The sequence below is a fragment of the Seriola aureovittata genome, chromosome 13 (assembly GCF_021018895.1).
Source record: "Seriola aureovittata isolate HTS-2021-v1 ecotype China chromosome 13, ASM2101889v1, whole genome shotgun sequence".
In the NCBI taxonomy this organism is placed as follows: Eukaryota; Metazoa; Chordata; class Actinopteri; order Carangiformes; family Carangidae; genus Seriola; species Seriola aureovittata.
In genome coordinates, this window is record NC_079376.1 from 860,001 (window position 1) to 881,174 (window position 21,174).

General features: G+C 44.1%; 1 protein-coding gene across 1 annotated transcript in view; it reads right to left on the minus strand.

Annotated features, from left to right (window-relative positions):
• Positions 1 to 21,174, minus strand: part of akap6 (A kinase (PRKA) anchor protein 6) — a 188,931-nt gene that overhangs the window by 158,767 nt on the left and 8,990 nt on the right. Inside the window, exons 2-3 of the mRNA XM_056392722.1 lie at positions 5,690 to 5,961; positions 5,315 to 5,486 (exon numbers count right to left, since the gene is read on the minus strand). Of these exons, the coding sequence (XP_056248697.1) occupies positions 5,315 to 5,486; positions 5,690 to 5,895 (378 nt within the window). The 5' untranslated portion in view covers positions 5,896 to 5,961. The remainder of the gene's footprint in view (positions 1 to 5,314; positions 5,487 to 5,689; positions 5,962 to 21,174) is intronic.

Below are 21,174 nucleotides of genomic sequence, written 5' to 3' on the forward strand. Positions count from 1 at the left end.
ATTGTGATGTAAAGCTTTGTATTTGTGACAGTGGGACTGTTTCCTCACAGTGTTGTAATACAACACATTCGCCACCAGATGGAGGCGTCACCTAGGTAACGAGCGCTGCGTCCTGCAGCGAGCTCACAGCCTCCACCTGCTCTGGGTGAAGCTGAAACGCCGCAGCTGAAGATTAAAGACGGGAAAATGAAAATAAATGAGAAGGAGACGTAAATGTTTAGTTTCACAAACTAACAGAGAAGTCTTATTTTCATCTTTTCAAAATAAAGTTCCCTCCTGTTTTACAGAAGGTGTCATTATTTTCTTTCTTTTATGCCATCGCTCGTTCCACATGCACATCCCATTCATCCATGATATGAACATTCATTACTGCAGCTGCAGCTTGGTTCATTCCTCTCCAGGAAAAACCAGGTTGACCACAGAGGGAATCAGAAACCTCCATGTTTCTCACCCTCCTGTGGATCCTGAGGCGAGAGCGGCTGCAGCTACGGGAGGCGTCCCCGCCTTCCTCCCGCCACTGAGCCCTCATTGGAGCGCCACCTGATCTTCGGGGCGGTGGATACCTACAGCTCGCCAACGCACCTCCTGTGGTTGTGGCGTTTATGCTGTTAAACTTTGCGAATCATCACTGAGGTACGAGTGAGGACATGTGTGGACAGGAGCAAAGGTCTGAGGAGACGCAGGTTTTATTTTCATTTTTGAGTGAGAAAACATATTTGGAGCATCTGTCTCTCCTTTTTGTTAAACTTTTTTATTATTATTGATTAGATTTGTTCGTCAAACACCAGCATCATTTTTTAAAGAATCATCTGGAGTAGAGAGAATAAAGGAGAACATGCGGAACAAGCTTCAGCTCAAACAGTTTGTCGCCTGTTTCACTGTTGATTCACATAAAGCTGCTGCTCACTGACTCGGACTGAAGAGCTCAGACCTGACGCCAACGGACCGACAGAGGCGTCACAATCACACGCAGCGTGGACAAAAACCAGAAGGCGTCACGTCTTGTTTTTGTGTTGTGTTTTTATTGTTGTCTCTCTGACTGGACTGAGACGATCGTTGCGTCTCGTCGTCCTCTTTGTCTGTGGACGGAGCTCTGACAAGCCGCCCAATCTCAACAGATGAAGCGCAGAAGATTCGATTATTGTCATGACAACACTGACAAAGACTGGGGCGAGGGAAGAAGCTTCATGTCACTCGAACGTCTCCGGCTCCAGATGTGACTTCACACAGCTCATACTGACAAACTCATGAAGCTGCAGGATGAATTCAGAGGGAAGTGAGAATATGAATCTTTATCGTTTATTTTAAATGTAAAAAACACAAAAAAACTTGGTGAAAACTGGTTTATAAAGATTCTATTTGCAGCTTTAACAAAAATAATTTCTCTATTTGTTTCTTGTTTGACTTTCCACTATATTTTCTTTCACGTTCTAGAAGTTAGAGAATATCCTGAGGCGCTGCCGCCACCAGGGGGCGCAACCAGGTGATCCACTGCTCACAGGGTGACTGGACACCTCCAGCTGTTGTTGTAAATCCTCACCTTGCTGCAGTGGTGTACAGGTGTTGTCCAAGACTGCAGCAACACACAGCCTCCTTACAGAAGACACACACACACACACACACACACACACACACACACACACACAGAGAGTCAGAATGACATCAGTCACACACACCACAAAGCTGTAGTTGTAACTCTCTCTCATACACACACTGTCCTCACTGTCACTTCCCTTGACTACACACACACACACACACACACACACACACACACGCACGCACGCACGCACACACTATAGAGGCCTCAAAGTTATGTAATCTGAAAACAAACAGATACTTTGTGTGCGTGTGTGCGTGTGTGTGTGTGTGTGTGTGTATGTGTGTGTGTGTGTGTGCGTGTGTGCGTGTGTGTGTGTGTGTGTGCGTGTGTGTGTGTGTGTGCGTGTGTGTGTGTGTGCGTGTGTGTGTGTGTGTTCCTTAACATCTGTCTTTGTGAGGACCAAAGATTGAAGTTGAACAGGTAGAAATAACAGAAGATGGATGTAACAGGAATGTTCTGTTCTGACGGGAAAATAAAGAGCTGAAAATATTCTACATGAAGCTTCACTCAAACAGATGTTTTTAAAAGTGTCTAAAACAGCTGTTTGTAGACACGTAGACACAGATTCCTCCCGACGACACAGAGACGGATCATTTCCTCACAACCGCTCCGGTTTCCCCGAAAAACTTTGTGCAGGAAAAGAGAGAAACAAGATGATGACGCATGAAACTCAGTGTGAGAGTGACTCAGCTACTCACAGTCTCTCTCCTCCCTCTCCCTCCACTGTGCTGAGCATCACAGTCTGGAGCTGCTGCTGCTGCTGCCGCCATGTTTTATTCAGAGAGGAGAGGAGAGAGGAGAGGAGGAGGAGGAGGAGAGGAGGAGGGGAGAGGAGAGAGGAGAGGAGGAGGAGGAGAGAGGAGAGGAGAGGAGGAGGAGGAGGAGGAGGAGGAGAGAGGAGAGGAGGAGGAGGAGAGAGGAAGAGGAGAGAGGAGAGGAGGAGGAGGAGGGAGAGAGGAGAGAGGAGAGAGGAGAGGAGAGGAGAGAGAGGAGGAGGAGAGAGGAGAGGAGGAGGAGAGAGGAGAGGAGAGGAGAGGAGGAGGAGGAGGAGGAGGAGAGAGGAGAGAGGAGAGAGGAGAGGAGAGGAGAGAGGAGGAGGAGGGAGAGAGGAGAGAGGAGAGGAGGAGGAGGGAGAGAGGAGAGGAGGAGAGGAGAGAGGAGAGAGGAGGAGAGGAGGAGAGGAGAGAGGAGAGGAGAGGAGAGAGGAGGAGGAGGAAGGAGAGAGGAGAGAGGAGAGAGGAGAGAGAGAGGAGGAGAGAGGAGGAGGAGGAGGAGGAGAGGAGGAGGGGAGAGGAGAGAGGAGAGAGAGGAGGAGGAGAGAGGAGAGGAGAGGAGGAGGAGGAGGAGGAGGAGGAGAGAGGAGAGGAGAGGAGGAGAGAGGAGAGGAGAGAGGAGGAGGAGGAGGAGGAGGAGAGAGGAGAGGAGGAGGAGGAGGAGAGGAGAGGAGAGAGGAGAGAGAGAGAGGAGAGGAGAGGAGAGAGGAGGAGGAGGAGAGGAGGAGGGGAGAGGAGAGAGGAGAGGAGGAGGAGGAGAGAGGAGAGGAGAGGAGGAGGAGGAGGAGGAGGAGGAGGAGGAGAGAGGAGAGAGGAGAGAGGAGAGGAGAGGAGAGAGGAGGAGGAGGGAGAGAGGAGGAGAGAGGAGGAGAGGAGGAGGAGGGAGAGAGAGAGGAGGAGAGAGGAGGAGAGAGGAGAGAGGAGGAGAGGAGGAGGAGGAGAGGAGAGAGAGGAGAGAGGAGGAGGAGGAGAGAGGAGAGGAGAGAGGAGAGGAGAGGAGGAGAGAGGAGAGGAGAGGAGAGGAGAGAGAGGAGAGGAGAGAGAGGAGAGAGGAGAGGAGAGAGGAGAGGAGAGAGAGGAGAGAGGAGAGAGGAGAGAGAGAGGAGAGGAGAGGAGAGGAGAGAGGAGAGGAGAGGAGAGGAGAGAGAGGAGAGGAGGAGAGGAGAGAGGAGAGGAGGAGAGGAGAGAGGAGAGGAGAGGAGAGGAGAGGAGGAGGAGAGAGGAGGAGAGAGGAGAGGAGGACTGGGGGACTGGAGGACTGGAGGACTGGGGGACTGGAGGACTGGAGGACTGGGGGACTGGAGGACTGAGGACTGGGGGACTGGGGGACTGGGGGACTGGAGGACTGGGGGACTGGGGGACTGGGGGACTGGAGACTGGGGGACTGGAGGACTGGAGGACTGGGGGACTGGGGGACTGGAGGACTGGGGGACTGGAGGACTGGAGGACTGGGGGACAGGAGGAGAGGAGGACTGGGGTGACTGGAGGACTGGAGGACTGGGGGACTGGAGGACTGGAGGACTGGGGGACTGGAGGACTGGAGGACTGGGGGACTGGAGGACTGGTCTCTGTCCATGGACCAAATGGAATCAGAGCTTTCTTCTTCTCTTATATAAACTCCTGTAGCGATGAAGAGGAGGAGCTCAGTCTGACGATGAAGACGAGTGCTCAGGGTCTGGGAGGCTGCACACTCACTGCAGTTACATAAACACTAAACGGTCAACAGCGTGACTCGTGGAAGCCAGTCGTTACATAACACCGAGGCCGTGGAGAGAAGAAGCATGGCATTATGGGAAATTCAGTGGCTGAGGTTGAATCGACTGATGAGCTACTGTTTTCGTTGATTCAACACGAGGCAGATAAAAGGCATCACGTCATGTTTGCATGTGTGTTAGCAGCTGTTCCCCTGGTCACACAGAGGTCACCCAGAGGTCACTCAGAGGTCACACAGAGGTCACATGGGGAGGCTGCTGGGACAAACAGTCGACCCGCCGGCTCTGGTTCAGTCCATATTCCGACCTTTTTAACTGTGTGGAGATTTATAAAGATCTAAATTTAAATAATCACATTTCAAACGAGCTGTTTTTTTGTTTTATTTTACTTCCTGTTTGTCCACCTGAGCGTGGTTTTACTGCACCTGCATCACAGACGCTGCGCTCGTCAGATATGGGAGCTGTCGTCACATGTGAGTTGATGCTGTTCCAGAACAAGTCAGACGGTCGTTACTGTTGTCGTTGTTATTGTTAACAATAGTAGTTGATATCATAAGATATAATATTAGCAGTATTTTGTGCACAAACACTGTAGCAACAGCGATTTATACACGAATAAGACAGATGTGCTAATAAACAGTATATCGCTACAGCTTTCACTTCTGTTGACGTGCAGAGCGGCCATCTTGGATTTTGAGGTCGGGGTTGGTGCGGTTCTTGTGGCTTCGTGATTGTGTCTCAGTGAAAGAGTCTGAGAGCCGAGATGTTCTGTTTCCATTTGTTCTGGTTTTTGTTTGGTTTTAGTTTGTTTTTTTTCTTTGTTCCTTTTTCTTTGTTTCTTTTTGTTTGTTTGTTTTTTCTTTGTTTCTTTTTAGTTTGTTGTTGTTTTTGTTTGTTTTTTGTTCTGTTTCGATACAAACACAATGTTTTTTGAAAAATCTATAAACATATTTATAAAAAATAGAAATCTGTTCCAGTTGGAAACTTCCTCCGTTAGCCTGCGGCCTTTTATCGGCTGGAGGATTTACAACAAGCAGGGACACGTTCAGTACGAGGACAAACCCAACTATCGAGGCAGCAGGGAGAAGGGTGGACGAGAGCGGGCCGTGATGTGTCCGCGCACTGCATTGTGGGACAGCTGTAGGTATGCTGAACCAACCAAGATGATGTCGCAAGCCTTGTTATTTGAAACCAAAGTGACCGGAGCGGTCAGAGAGACACACACTTACCTTGAGCTGCACCAGGTGGACATCCACGTGTCTGTTGTCGCTGTCTTGTCCCACCGAGTGTGTGAGCTGTGTGACTCTGTCGCTGGTCGCTCTCAGCCACGTCTCTATCTCTGGCAGGTGGAGGACGACCTTCCAGTCGGCGCCGGTGTGGAGGGGCGGGGGCTTCTTAGACCTGCAACAACACGTGCTGTGTGTTAGACCAGTGGTCCCTGATCCTTCTGACTTGAGAACCTCTAAAGTGAAGAAGCTGAAAGTATCCAGCGTTTCAGAAGATAAAAGTTCAGGAAAAGACAAACATAATTTGAGAAGCAGAAATAAATACAAAGAGAAAAACATCTGTAAATCATGAATTATCCTCATCATCTGATTTGTTACCTCCTGGAGGGGTCTTGGCCCAGGTGGCTGGGGCCGGGGCCCAGCAAGGAGGCCTCATCCTGGGACTGATGGTCCAGATCCAGGTTGAGAGGGGCGGCGAGGGAAGTGGAGCTGTCGGGGTCCACGGTTGGGGTGACGGGTGTGATGGAGGTGACCATGGGGGACGGTGGCTCAGGGGCCATGGGCGAGAGAGCTACGATGCTCATGGTGTAAGAGAGGGAGAGACAGGTGCAGGATTCCTAATGTGGATGGACGAGCTTCATTGGAGTGAACTGGAGAGAGAGAGAGAGAGAGAGAGAGAGAGAGAGAGAGAGAGAGAGAGGTGAGTTAAAATACAAAAATAAGGACAGAAACAACAGAGGAAAGAAGGAACAAAGAGGGAAGGAAGGCAGGAAGGAAAGAGGGAGGGGCAAATTAATAATAGAGGGAATAATAAATGGGTGGAATGAGAAAAGAAAAGCAAAAAAAAAATAAGGAAGGAAGGACAAATGAAAGGAAAGAACAAATGAACAAACAAAAGATTGAAAAATTACTGGGAATGAAAAAAGCAATGAAAGAACAAACAATAATAAAAACAATTAACGATAGTCAAAGAAAGTCACACTGAAGGGAACACGAACAAATCTTATTGGCTGTTAAAGGTCAATACAAGTGAATCTGTTTCAGTACAACGTTCGTGGTGCGTTCAAGTGTCTATATTCTCTATATCTACAAGGACAAACTGATGAAACTGATGAAGATGGATGCATTTTTATATTTTCACCCATTCACACTCACACATGATGGCTGCAGAGCTACCATGCATCAGGATAAAGTTGGGATTCGATGTCTTGCTCAAGGGCACTTTGCTGTGCAGACAGGAGGAGCCGGGGATCGAACCGCCAACTGTGCAGTTAATGGTTTTAGGCTCAAAGTCTGAATGAGGTTTAGTTCACGTAAATATTTGGGTCTGGGGAGAGAGAGGGACATTACCCAGGTACCTTGAAATGACTTGATCTCAATCAGAAGGTGTATACACACACACACACACACACACACACACAGAACTACCAATGTGTGTGTGCTGTAACAGTCCATTATCTGCACTGGAGGAAAGACAAGCTGGAAATCAATGTGCTGGAGGAGACAGTACTGCTGCTGCTCTCATAGGATGATACACTGTTCTTCAGGCTCTAGACACACACACACACACACACACACACACACACACACACACACACACACACACACACACACAGAAGCTGTCCTACATCTAAAGCTCACACAGACACAATCCCACATGCAAACCAACAGACACAGCAGAGTCCAGATTAGAGGCAAACTTGAGAAGGGAGTCACTCTGGAGAACTTTGAATCTCTGGAGAACAGACAGTGAACTGAGCAGCAGCGACACCAACGTCAGAGTTTACATCACACACTTACACTGATATCTTTCCAAGGCGGAATCTGACTAAAATATGACGAGTTGGACCATCCCGTGTGGAGATATGATGTGATTTACAGAAACCATGAACTGCATAATTCAGGTCGTGGTTCACTGGAGCCTCATTTCATGTGAATGCAGCATCAAATCTCTTATTAAATCCATATGGGTTTAAGTTCCTGTCCACAACCTGCAGCTGCAACATGAAGCTGAGGCGAGCAGCAGAGGATGAAGTGTTGATTAAATATCTACCGGAGGGGTTGAAACAACAGGTGTAGTACACTGACTGAGCAGTTCCTTATGATCTGAACCAGATCCAAAACAGAAACCTACTCCAGCATTAATGTTTAAACGTGTGTTTTCCCTCCATCTGAACATCAATAAGGTTTTTAAGAGATAAAAACTAGAATTACCTCCTCGTGGTCGTCTGCCTCCTCCACTCAAACTAGTTCCAGGTAACATCCCTGTTTATCCACACTAAAGAGCCTTTTCTGAAGTCACTTTGACCTTTGACCTTTGGCCATCAAATTCTAATCGTTTCACCCTTGAGTCCTTGTGAATGTTTGTGCCAAGTTTCCTCAAGGAGTGACTGAGATACTGACGAATGCCCCGGCTGCTGCCGGTGCGGAGGCATGAAGACGCTGTAAATACCAGATTCAGGAGTTTGTATATGAATAATCCAGTGAACACACACACTTCTGACTCAGTGTCAGGTTAAATCTCCCCATCAGGATTCAGTCTGTTTCAGTATTTCCACTTCACAAAGCCTCCTGGCCAATAAGAGGTCAGTGAGGAGTGAATGATGAGTCAATCAGACAGCTACAGTTCATCACTGCCCGACCTTTCAGTCTCAGATCTGGAGTCCAACTGTCAAAACACACAAACACAGATATAACTCCCACTCCGACCTTCAGGCAGCAGATGAAGTGGTGAACACGTCTGTCCAGTATCACACAGACATGGAGAGTATGAGTCGAGCAGGAGTAAATACCTCCTCTCTCCTCCTCAGCAGCTTAATCTCATTACTCCTTCTCTGTACTTTCCTTCCTCTCAGCTGCTTTTCTTCTTCTTGTCTTCCTGTCTTAAGGAATCAATCAAGATAATATCAGACCAATACACCAAACTAAAATATGTGATATAAAATTTCATCATTTAAATTTCATTTAATTTTATCCTATTAGACATTTGTGTTCAATGTCGTCATAATTAGTTTTGGAGTTATGGTCAAAAACATGTTTTGCAAAGTCACAGTGACCTTGAACTTTGACCTATGACCAACAAATTCTAACCAGTTCATCTTTGAGTCCAAGTGATCGCTTGTGCCGGATGTGAAGAGGTACCGTTAAATATCACATTCAAGAGGTCAATAACTGAACCACTAACATCCAGTCAGCTCATCCTCGAATCCAAGGATGAGCCGAACTTAAAGAAACTCCCTCACGGCGTTACTGAGATATCACGCCATGAGAAAGGGAGGGGCTTATAGAACTGTGGAAGTAGTAATTGAGTGGCGAGCTGATAGCCGAACGTTCAGGATGCTTGAACAGGAACCTCTTTGGAAACCATTTAAGAGACAAAGCTGGTGTTGTTCTATATCAGATCATAAAAGGTGGATATTTGAGGCAGCAGGACGGCGTGAAGGGACATGTCACTCAGTGCAACTGTCGCTCACTGATGTGTTTTTAATACTTTTTGTAATTGATTGTTGATGGAGTTTTTAGAGTGTGAATGGTTTTCATCATGGTTCAGAGTGAAACTCTAATGTCTGTTGATTGAACCCTTCTGGATGACTGAAAATCATGAGGCAGTAACACTAAATGAAAACAGTTCAGATCTAGATCTTAGAAACAATGCCGAGTATCAACATTTCATGCATAGCTCAGGTGGAAGCAAAACCAAACATTCAGCACAGATCATGAAAACAACCCTCTATTTCTAACACGTCTTCTCTTCTGCTGAAGTTAACACAACACTTTCCAATACCGAGTCACTGTAGCATCCAGGCTACCCTAAAGAAGCAGCGCTGCTCAGAGACTGTGTTATAACCTCTTGTATCGTAAACGCAACGAAGTGGTAAGTCAACAAATGTCAATGCTAATGCTGGCGATGCTGCAATAGTCATTCGATTGTTACTTATTCTAAAGAAGTTTGGACTCTTCCTGAACAATCAGGGATAAAGGGCTGTGGTAAGAGACATGACCAAGAAACCGGATGTATTGTGTGAGGAAGTTGTTTACTGGTGTAGTGGTTGATTATCTAAGTAAATCTCCATGTGCGTAATGAGAGAGAAATGCTTGGAATGAAGTCCAACCCTTACCTTCAAATCACCTGAGACAAAACAGGAAACAGTCTAATATATTGTGCAGAGATTAAGTTCAGCCAAAACTGAAAACGTCTGTTCACAGAGAGGACTAACCAGAGAGACTAACCAGAGAGACTAACCAGAGAGACTGACCAGAGGGACCAGTAGAAAGACTGGGGAAACTGGAGTCCTGCAACTTCAACCAGCTGCTGACTCCAGGTCCTTCATTGCTGAGATTGCTTTTCATAATTGTATTCTCATCATCATCACTGGGAGTTTGGGCTGTGTCAGAGACACTGGTGTTGTATCTGTAAGGACCTTTGAGACGCTGTACCTGAGAGTGAGCTGTACATTGCTGTGTCGCCGTCTAATATACCTTTAAGGAAATGGCCTCTAGACCAGTGGAGGATCTACACTGTCCTGTCTGCCATGAAATCTTCCAAGATCCTGTCCTCCTGTCATGCAGCCACAGTTTCTGTAGAGCCTGTCTTTCGACATGGTGGACGCACAATCGAATAAAATATCTTTTATGCCCAGTTTGTAAGACGAGATCTTTAGAAAGAGATCCGCCCCGAAACCTGGCACTAAGGAACCTCTGTGAACATTTTTTAAGGGAGAAACCTGAGAGACCTTCAGCGGGCTCTGCGAGTGTCTGCAGTCTGCACTCCGAGGAACTCAGGCTCTTCTGTCTGGACCATCTGCAGCTGGTGTGTGTCGTCTGTCTGCATTCAGAAACACACAGAAACCACAGCTTCAGTCCCATCGATGAAGCTGCGCGGGACTACAAGGGGATACTTAGGGAACTTCTGAAACCCCTACAGGAGAAAATGGAGCTCTTCACTGACATTAAAGGAAACTTTGATCAAGCAGCAAAAGACGTTGAAGTTCAGGCACAAGACAGAGAGAGGCAGATTAAGGACGCCATCTTGATGCTTCAGAACTTACTCCAAAAGGAAGAGCGGGAAAGGATGGAGGCGCTGAGCAAGGAAAAGCTGCTGAAGACTAAGATGTTGAAGACGGAGAGCGAGACTCTAAGCAAAGACACAGCAGATCTTTCAGACACAATCAGAGCCACAGAGGAGACGCTGAGAGCTGAAGACGTCTCGTTCCTGCAGACGTACAAGACTGCAGCTCAAACTGTCCAATCTTTCCTACTGAATGATCCACAGCCGATGTCAGAGGCTCTGATAGACGTGGACAAACACCTGAACAACCTGCCCCTCAACATCTTGGACAGTATGAAGACGGAGGTAACCAACACAGTGCTGCTCCAGGACCCACTGTTGTCTCTGGGGGCCGGTGTATCCAGGCTGAGAGCCGGAGACAGACGGTCCTACTGTGGTATCGAATTCAACAGAGAGCAGTCCCTGATTTTCAAAGAAGTTTGTGCCACAACAGCAAAGAGGAATTCACTGGCACTGAACTATGATCCAAGATATGAACAATACGGAGATCTGTCAACTGAAAGAACAAAGCCGCCGCTGCCGCAACCGCTGCCGCGCATACCTGAAAGAAGACAGCCCAACCCCCCCCCTCACACCCTGCACTCCGAGGACAGACTACAGCCGACAAACGCCCGGCCTACACCCGCTTCAACAGGCGTTAAGAAGAATCCCTTCGCACTCAATTCCTTCCTCAACAACAGGTGAAATTATCGGTTTGAGGCTCCACAGCTGAAAGAACTCGCAGGTCTGATCTCAACTTAAAAAGCAGTTTAGAAACTCACCGACACAGAATCAGATCAAAGTGAAACTAGCATTTACATTCTGAATGTGTTATTGCAGCTAGCTTTAGCTTTAGCTTTAGCTTTAGCGGCTAAAGAGCTACACTGTGTTTCTGTCCAAAGCACTACTCCATTCATTCTGCTCTGTCGCTTATTTCTTAATCAAATGTCACTTTATCTAAAATAGTCTTTAGATTCAGATTTCAAATATTTTTGGTGACGAGGGACCTAAAGCTTTGTGTAGTGAAAAGTCTGTTATTATTATTATTATTATTACTACTACTATCATTATTATTATTTCTGTGGTTTCATATGAACAAATTAAACACCTGATGACACAACACTGAGCTGATATATGTAAAGACCGGTTTAACATGTAGAGTTTAGACTAGAACTTGGAAACAAACCAACTACACTGATTCTGCAAATACTGCATCCAAACTAATCTAAATAAGAACGGTTACAAACCATGTTTCTATGAGCTTTAATTCACATGATTTTACACAAGATTTTGCTTTTGGCACCAAGAGAATAATTAAAAAACCTGCCAGGAATAACGAAATAACACGTGAAATCAGACCAAGAAGCTAAAACTCAAACTGGTTCTCACAAAATACAGAAGAAAAGAAACCGTGAACACATCCACACGGTACCTCTCCAAAGAATAATCCCAGATGGAGTAATCCAGACGGTTCCATATGTGGAGGCAGATCAGACATGTGTTCAGATGACAACAAACTCTCTTCCTCTTTCTCCTCCGTCACTGTTTATCCTCCACTCCACTCTTCCCTCCGTCTGCATGGAGACAAAACCTCTCCCTCCTTTTCTTTTTCGTCCACTCACCAGTTTGTTTTCTCCCTTTCCCTCCACCGTCTCTCTCTCTCTCTCTCTCTCTCTCTCAGACATTCAGGCTGTCACAGCATGGCACCACACACACACACACCACACACACACACACAACACACACACACACACACACACACACACACACACACACACACAACACACACACACACACACACACACACACACACACACACACACACACACACACACACACACACACACACACACACACACAGCCCATGCGTGTCCTCCCCTTCATCTCAGCTGTGGTTTTAAATCCTTTTAAGAGCGAGCAGACGCAGCGAACAGACAAATAAAATGTTTTATTCATATTCTCTTTTCTCTGCATAAAATATGCATCCAGCTCTCGTTCAGCCGCTCTGCAGGTTTCAGCCTGATGTGTAAAAACATCACATACACGGGGAAATGTCTCGTGTTCGTTTCCTGAATTAAAAAGTTACGATAAAATAATTTGTGAATAAATATATATTTGGCACATTGATCTTGAAGTCTGACATGAATGATGAAATAAAATAATGAAAAACATCATTAATACAGAGTAAACAGAAGAATAAGTACTTTTTAATGCCTATGATAAATGAACTACAATAGTTTCTTTACTTTTAATGAAATAAAAACTTCATAAATTAATGAATCAGCAGTTTACAGCTTTTTAATTATCATATTAAAAGTTGAAGATGTTCACTAGTGTCTAAATAAAAGATCAGGTATAAAACCATGACACCAGAATATAAATAAAATAATCATCAGTATGTGTTTGGTGTTTTGTGATCTGCAGAGAAAAACAAAGATTAAAGATTCACACAAAACAAAGTGAAATAATAAAGTTTAAGTGTGAATGTGATGAATGTTTCTCCTCCTTTGATTTACTGTGAAGTTCAATGACAAAAGAAAAAGAAAGAAAAGACAAATTATGAACTTGGCAAAGGAAATGAACACACACACACACACACACACACACACAACACACACACACACACACACACACACACACACACACACTGAGTGGCCTGCTGACCAGCAGCAGTCAGAGCGATGCAGTGCGGGGGTGACTCAGGCTCTGCATTGATCAGCATTATCAGCAGTGAGGCAGAGAAATTATGTCAGTGGAGCAGCAGAAGGAAAAGCAGTCGGTGATGGAGTCAGTCTGCCTGACGGGATCAGTGCCGGTCACACGGGTCAGTCCAGGTGAACGGAGGACAGGTGCAGCGCGAAGGCTCTGACCGTGTCTTCACAGGTTTGTCTGAGAGAAACACGAACAACGACGACGGTCGAGGACGAGATCTGAGGTTTCACTCCGACTACAATAACAAGTTGTGTTACAGAAAGGACGTTCTACCTTTGACCTCTGAGTACAGACCATGTTATCTCTTTCTCAAATTAAATCGAAGGCAACTGGACATGTTATTGTGTCATTCAGATAATCAACATTAATTAGTGACCCGCTGTCAACGTGAGGAGCTGCTACCTGAATGTTTAGTACACTCATATTTGCTACTGTAATATTTCTATATTTTATGTATATATTTATCTTTATAATCTACTTCCTGTTCTCTGTTCTCTATCCTCCTGGGGATCAATAAGTATCCTGGTTCTGATTCTAATGATAAGGAGAGTCAGAGTCGCAGTGTTGAAAATCTGTGTCGTCTACAACCCGAACATCAATTCTGTCACCGGTGCACACGCATGATCTTTCACATATGAAACAGAGAAGAGCGCTGCAACAAAAGAAAGCACCAGCATTTGATCAGCTTCCTTTTAGCCGATACCGATCCATTAAAAATCCTGATGCTGGTTCTCAGGACCAGTCTGCCACATCTCTACTCGTGAGCAGAACTTTGACTTTTAAATTAAAGTCCAAAACCACTCGAGCTGACTCGTCCAGTTTTCCCTGAGCTCCAGTTTAGACACCATCATTAATGTTCATAAGCTCTGGGCGGAGCTGCTCATTGACATTCAGAGTGATCAAACCGCTCACGCTCATGACATCATCAAGATCCATGAAAAACAGCATCAGCAGAAACACAGCTATTCACTCAGACACTCACAAAACTTAGAGAACTTAGAGAAGCTCAATAAAACATCCAGTTTTACGAATTTTAAAGGTTAATCTAGAGACGAGCAACACACCTTAGTTCAGGCTATAAATCCTGGCGTCTGTGGCGTTTGTGTTTTATAAAAATAACCACAAAATAAACCTGTGAAAAATAATATAATTAATAAGTAAATAATAAGCTTTTATATTTGTCTTAAGAATCAGATTATTTAGAGAAACTTACTAAGTGCCAAAAGATGCTAATTTAGTTTTGAACACACAAGATAAAGAAATATCTCCACACTTTAATCAACCTTTAAATTTGACTAGTTTACTCAGTTTACAACTTTATTTAAGGGTCTTTATGAACAGATGATTGGTGATATAATAAAACATAAAGTATTTAATAAATGTTTATATGCTGCTAAACAGGGGGACTTAAGTAACTGATGTTAATTATTAATTAAATAATTAATCATTTATTCGTTTACCGACTGTCCTTTAAAACCTTCTGTCCCTCCTCTCATCATACTTCCTGTGTACGAGGCGTGTCAGGATGAGGTCAGTGGGCAGGAATAGATGTGACATCATCAGCATCACCATACATGACCTCATCAGCCACATTACCCCAGAGAGGGAGGAGGGAGGGGGAGGGGGAGGAGGGAGGGGGAGGAGGGAGGAGGGAGGAGGGAGAGGGAGGAGGGAGGAGGGAGGAGGGAGGGGGAGGGAGGAGGGAGGAGGGAGGGGGGAGGAGGTGGAGACAGAGCAGGGAAGTGGAGAGAAAAGAGGGAGAGGAGCTGAGAGGAGGAGGCTGTGACGCTGATGATCGTCATGGTAACTGAGAAATGTTATGATGATCACACGACTCAGATCAATCGATCTTGTCACCCGTAATCAGATCGAACGACCCATTACGTTTTCTCTGTGACCTTTGACCTCTGTGACTCACCTGCCGATGATGCTCCACCTCATTCCTGCCTTTTACTGTAAATCATAACTCATTTCCCTTCGACCTCTGTTAACCTCTGCTTCTGCTTTTTTTATTTTAAGATGATAATTCCATTGTCCACATTTTTAATATATAAATATAAAAATATATATATTTTAAATGCTGGGACAGTCTTGTTTATAGTTACATATCTGTCCCTTTGTAGGAAGTCTGTGACCAGGACACTGTATTAAAGCTTAAGGGGCGGGGTAATGGTTGGTATGATTGACAGGTGGCTCAGCCTGTCACACAGCTCTGACAGAGTCCACTCCTCTTTTCTAAACTCTGTGTTTTCCTGTAACTGACCAGGAAGGAAGTCTCTCTGTTTCCTTTTCATTTAAAATCTATGAATGTTTTTCTTCCCTGGTGTTTTTTTTTCTACTTTTTTCATACCATCATAAACCAACATTGAGCTGGTGGTCAAAGGTCAAAGGTCAAAGGTTGCTGTGACCTCTCAAAACACTTTTTAGCCATTACTCAAGACTTCACAGCAATTATGAGAAAATTTCACACCAATGGTTCATATTCTCTCTGACTCTGAATAAACAGGGATGTAACCTGGAACTAGTCTGAGTGGCGGAGGGATACGACCACGAGGAGGTGACTCTAGTTTCATTTTATTTAGGCCGAGCTTTAAATATTAAATATGTCTTCAGTGCTCGGACAAATTTGAGAACTTTGGCTTCATTTGTTAAATGAGAGAAAGGCTTTTGAAGGGAAACGTGTTTATATTTCTCCCTGCGAGGTAACGGAAAGCTAATTGTTTTGGTGTGACATTAACCTTGAACTATAGTTAACAGTATCCAGCCTCAGTCTATGACGAACGCTCCATCCTTTAATCTGTGAGCTCAGCTGAGCGTCTTCAAACATCTCTCAGTTTCAGAACATGTGGCCGTTTCAGAGAACGTCGTGTTTAACAGCCTCTCTGACGTCTAATCCTCACTGATCTCATGATTCACGGCGCCGCGGCTGTTTGTGAATCAGCAGTCTGGAGTCTGACGGGACAGGAGCCCGTTTACATCGGGATCTGATTCATCTGTCTTTGGTGAGATTAAAGCCGAGATTAAAGCCACACTGTGGAAGAGTCTTATGTAACACAGCGGCTGAAGCAGAGAAATGGAAATCGTACCTCAGCAGCTTCGAGCGAATGTTGTAGGAACACAGAGGAAATATGGTGACAATCAGGAAACGTGTTCAATAAACATATTGATACAAACTACTTTACATTCCTTTCAAAAAGTGTTTGCAGCTGCAAAAGGTGCTGAAACAGTTGATCAAAAAATGTATCTGCAACTATTCTGATAATCGATTTTCTTGGTCAAATATGATATTAAACTAAACAACTTTGGGTTTGGGACCAGTGGTCGGATAAAACCAGGAATTTAAACCTGACAAATTAAGAACATTACATGTACATTTTCATTGTTAGCTGAAATAACAGACACAATTATGAATTAATCAAGAAAATAACCTGAAAATGAATTGATACTCATAGAGTGTTTCTACAAATATGTAACTTACTCCTCTGGCCTGAAAGGCAGCTAGCAGCTACGTAGCACGGCTAGCATCATTAGCATAGCTGTGCCGGACTGGGACTGGGAATCACAGCAGCTCATCAGTTCATCAGTTTCCTGCTACATACAATACAATTCTCTACTTATACATTTCCTGGTGGACGAACTGTTTGGTGTTTACACTCTGCTCTCTCTCCTCTGGGCTAAAAACACACCCTCCCAACCTCACCTTCACAGCCACAACCAGCTCTCCATCGACGGGCCACACCCACACACACACACACACACACACACACACACACACACACACACACACACAGAGGATTCAGGGTGAACTCAGTCCTCAGACGACGTATTGCCATAAATCATTGAATAAAACCAAACAAACCAAACGCAGTGTGTTACTGCGTAAGTCTGACGGAGCGTGTGTCGCTGCGAGAGGTCGATGTGGAGAAAGAAAATACAGCCATGAAACAGACTGCAGTCACGGAGCAATATTAGGGTGTGTGTGTGTGTGTGTGTGTGTGTGTGTGCATGTGTGTGTGTGTGTGTCCCAGGGGTCCTCCAACCCAGCCCCAGTATGAATAATGTATCATAGGGGAAGAGGACGTGTTGGAGGATCTTCTGTTCCTGGTCGTTAATCTTTCCCTCTGCTGTCTCTGTGTCAGTTATGTTTCTAACCAAGACGACGAGAAACAAGAGCAGCAGAGGTAAAAAAAAAAATCTAAATCAAACTCAGTCACATGTTGTGGCCGTATCAGCAGCCTGAGTCCTGCCTGCGCCACCAAGACTGACGCAGAAGATGAAAATGTAGGAAGGAGAAGGAGACAGAGTGACGAGTCCCAGTTTGAGTAGCTAAAAACCCAAACTGGTGGTTTAATTCCTCGTCAAAAGGCCTTTGTCAGACATTGAAAAAAAATGGAGGAGCTCCAGTTGTAAAAGGAAAAGGCACTTCCTCTTAAAATGTGATGACGGAGCAACACTGAGGTCTGCAGATTTACAGCAGTGTGCTCGAGGAAAAACCAGCAGCAGCAAAGTACAGAGAGCTACACATACATTATATTTATCTATGTCATTTTCTGATTTTTAAACATAAAAATATTTGTGATATTTTAAAGATCTCTACACAATATTTCTCTGTTATCTTTACTGGATTTGGTGACTTATTTTACCTTACTTTCCTTTAATTTATCTTTTGTTAAATCTCCTCCAGTGTAAAGGTGTGTGTCCATGTGTAGTGTGATTATAGATCAGCTCTAGCTTCTATATTAATACTGTGAAAGTATCAAAGCCTCAGTCCACAGAGAAATGCACACAGCCTGTATTCAGAAACTGAGCCTTAAAACCAGCCGTCAGGACTTCTGGAACTTTGTGATGTCACAACAAAGCAGTCACCAAGCCCCGCCCACCTGGACCCACCATCCAAACCTTGCAGGATTTGGTTTCTCTGAGTGTTTTTACCTGAAATCTGCTGTATTTTTATTGGATCACTCAGAAAACAGTCAGCCAATCAGAAGAGAGGCTCAGAGCCTCCTCTCTTCTAACACAGAGGACCTTTATTTTTTTATAAAAAGTATGTAACTATTTTTGCACATAAAAAACAGTGACGGCACAGTGTGTGTAAGTTTCTTTCCATGGTATATTGGGATAAATTATTTCATTTATCAAGGTTATTTATTTTGTTATTTTGACTTACTTTGCATCATCATGTATTTTCCTAAATTTCATTTCTTTAACTTGTACGTTAAATGTATTTAAATCTTTTAACATGTCCTGATTATTTAATCAATAATCATATATTACCACACATGTCAATCATATACAACTTAGAACACAAGGCTTCACGTACATCGTGCGTGTGCACGCTTTGATATAATTACCGACATCATATCCATTCCTCTGCAGTGGCCCGTGCATTACTTCATATCACATTACCACTCTTCACTTTCAGGTCTGGATTCCCAGTGGAACCAGAGCAAACCATTAGTGTGTGGAGTTTTCTCCCCAGTAATCATGGGTATTATTACCACACAGTATTTCAGAATCAGAGCCGCACACATTCTGCAGAACAACTTCAATCAGCTGATCCGTTCAGTGAAGGATAAATGTTCAGAAACAGAACTGGCTCCCGTCAACACTGATGTTCCTCTTCTATCTTATTCTCTGCCTGTGACTGTGTATTGTAGGTAATTACTCCAATAACACCGATTGGTCTGGACACGTGGCTTCAGTACAGCTGGGTGACAGTAACAGCCAATAAGCAGCAGCTATGATCCACCATTTGATTGGTTTGTTTTCAGCCTGATCACTGACACGTTTTGTACGATAACACTTGGTTGGATGGTTTCTCTGTCTGCTTGACTGCACCGCATTGTCATTATGTGAAGTTACTTCATCCACAAAACTACATCATCAAAGGCATTACAATAATAAATATCCTATGGAAACAGAATTTATATTTAATATTATATATAATATTTATATTTAAACCAATGCTCCTGTTTAAATTTCACTTAAGATAACAAAGTTCTCAAATTAGTTTCCTAAAGAGTTTTGACAAAGAAATATTAAAGACTAAAAATGTTTATTGAAGACTTTGCGAGCATCTGCATAACCACACATTGTACACTCCTCCACACAAAACTGTGTTCAGACGTAGATTTAGCTGCTCGACCTGTTGCACTAACAAGCAGCATCACTGCTGTGAAATCTTTACCTTTAATGTCAGCTAACATTTATTAGAAAAAAAACTCTTTCCTGCTGTAAATTCTTCCTCAATCTGACAGAAAATTTGAGCCACAAAGCAGCTGGAACAAAAACCAGGACAACGAGCAGCACAGCACGCTGACATTTACAGAAAGGTCAGCCGACGCCAGTGTTAAATAATAACACCACTTCCAATTGATCAGGAATAAGGAATGAGGATAATAGGAGGAAGTGCATGTAAAATGTAAAAACATGTACAATCCTTAAAGATGTTCAAACACCCTCCTTCCCTCCTGATACCGAAACCTGAACTTGTATCAGCCAACACACAAACAGCTGTAAACCACTGACCCTGTATGAATGTGAGATGATTGCTGTTGTTGAATGACATGACTGAGGTTAAAGCCTTTGTAAAACATGAACAGATACATGAACGCCATAGAATCTAGTCAGAAATCTAGTTTAGTCAGTCATAAAATAAATAAATATAGATATTAATAACATTTCCTGCACGAGTCGTCTTCACACGCCTCCAAAATAAAAGCCTCACAAACTGAACACCTTGCCTTTTTAACGGTTGCACTTTCCAGTGGAACGTGATGCTGACGTTTTTACTAACGGCTAACGCTACAATAATCAATTCTTCTTCGCTGCACAGCGCAACTTCCTGCGTAGGCTACTGTTTTAAGGCAGAGAAGAAGAATTGATTTATGGGAAAACTCACTGATACACGATTCAGTATTTCAGACGGTATCAGAGGCAAACGAGTTTTGTCTCAGCACAACTCTAAAAATCCTCTTATACATCACAAACAACAGCAACGAATCACATCACATACTGACTGAAGGAGCGAACAGCGGTTGTCTTTATCTCAGCAACAGACAGAACCAGCAGAGACGCCAAGGCCAAACTTCAGCCGTCACATCTCAGGTGTCAGAGCGACTTTGAACACACCAACAGAAATGTGTTCAAAATACTTCCTGCTGGAAATCTCCCAGTGCTTCAGCAAAACATCAACAAGCGCAGCTTTAATGTGAGTGGGAGGATGTTAATATGATCTGTTACCGTGCAAATGTCAGACAAGAGAGGGAGATGTCTGGAAAAAGAAAAGTCGTCAAGAAACCACTGGGCTGATGGGAAATGCCGACTGAAATTCCGGAAACACAATCATTAGCACTACCAGTCATCTCCTCGAGTGGCTCATTTGTTTAAAAGAGGAAAGACAGACAAACCGATGAAACGGTGACACACTGGTTTATAATCCTGAGGGAATAAAAGCTTCATCACACAGACACAAAAGCAGCAGTGGACTGAGTGATGGCAGCTCCTCTCTCTCTGATCTCCCTCTGTTTCTGGGAACAAACACCGACTTCACAGAGACGAAACAAACGGGTCATACAGAATCTGTGTGTGTGTGTGTGTGTGTGTGTGTGTGTGTGTGTGTCTCTGTGTGTGTGTGTGTGTGTGTGTGTGTGTGTGTGTGTGTGTGTCATCCCTCTCTTCAGACACACTCACACACTCCGCTCTCACGCAGTGTTTAGGGGGAAACGAAGGTCCTTTTAAAACCTGGACGTCTCTGATATGATGAATGGTTTAAGTGGTTTCTGTGGGAAACGATGCTAAAAGCTAAAAGCTAAAAGCACCTCAGAAGTAACAAAACTTTCTTCTCTCTTTTTAAAATTCACATCCTAAAGACTTCAATTCTGATTACATCTAATTGTGTCTTAGTGCCTAAATTTAGTCATTTGCTCTCTGACTGATGAATTTGTTGATTTTATCCCTTCTTGTAATTGAAACGAACTTTATTAAATCACAGCAGCCCAACAGAGATAAAAAATATTAACATATAATATGAATATAATATGAATATTAATGTAGACCTGGCTGACATATCAGTAAGTTACTAATAGATAGGACAGAGAGTATC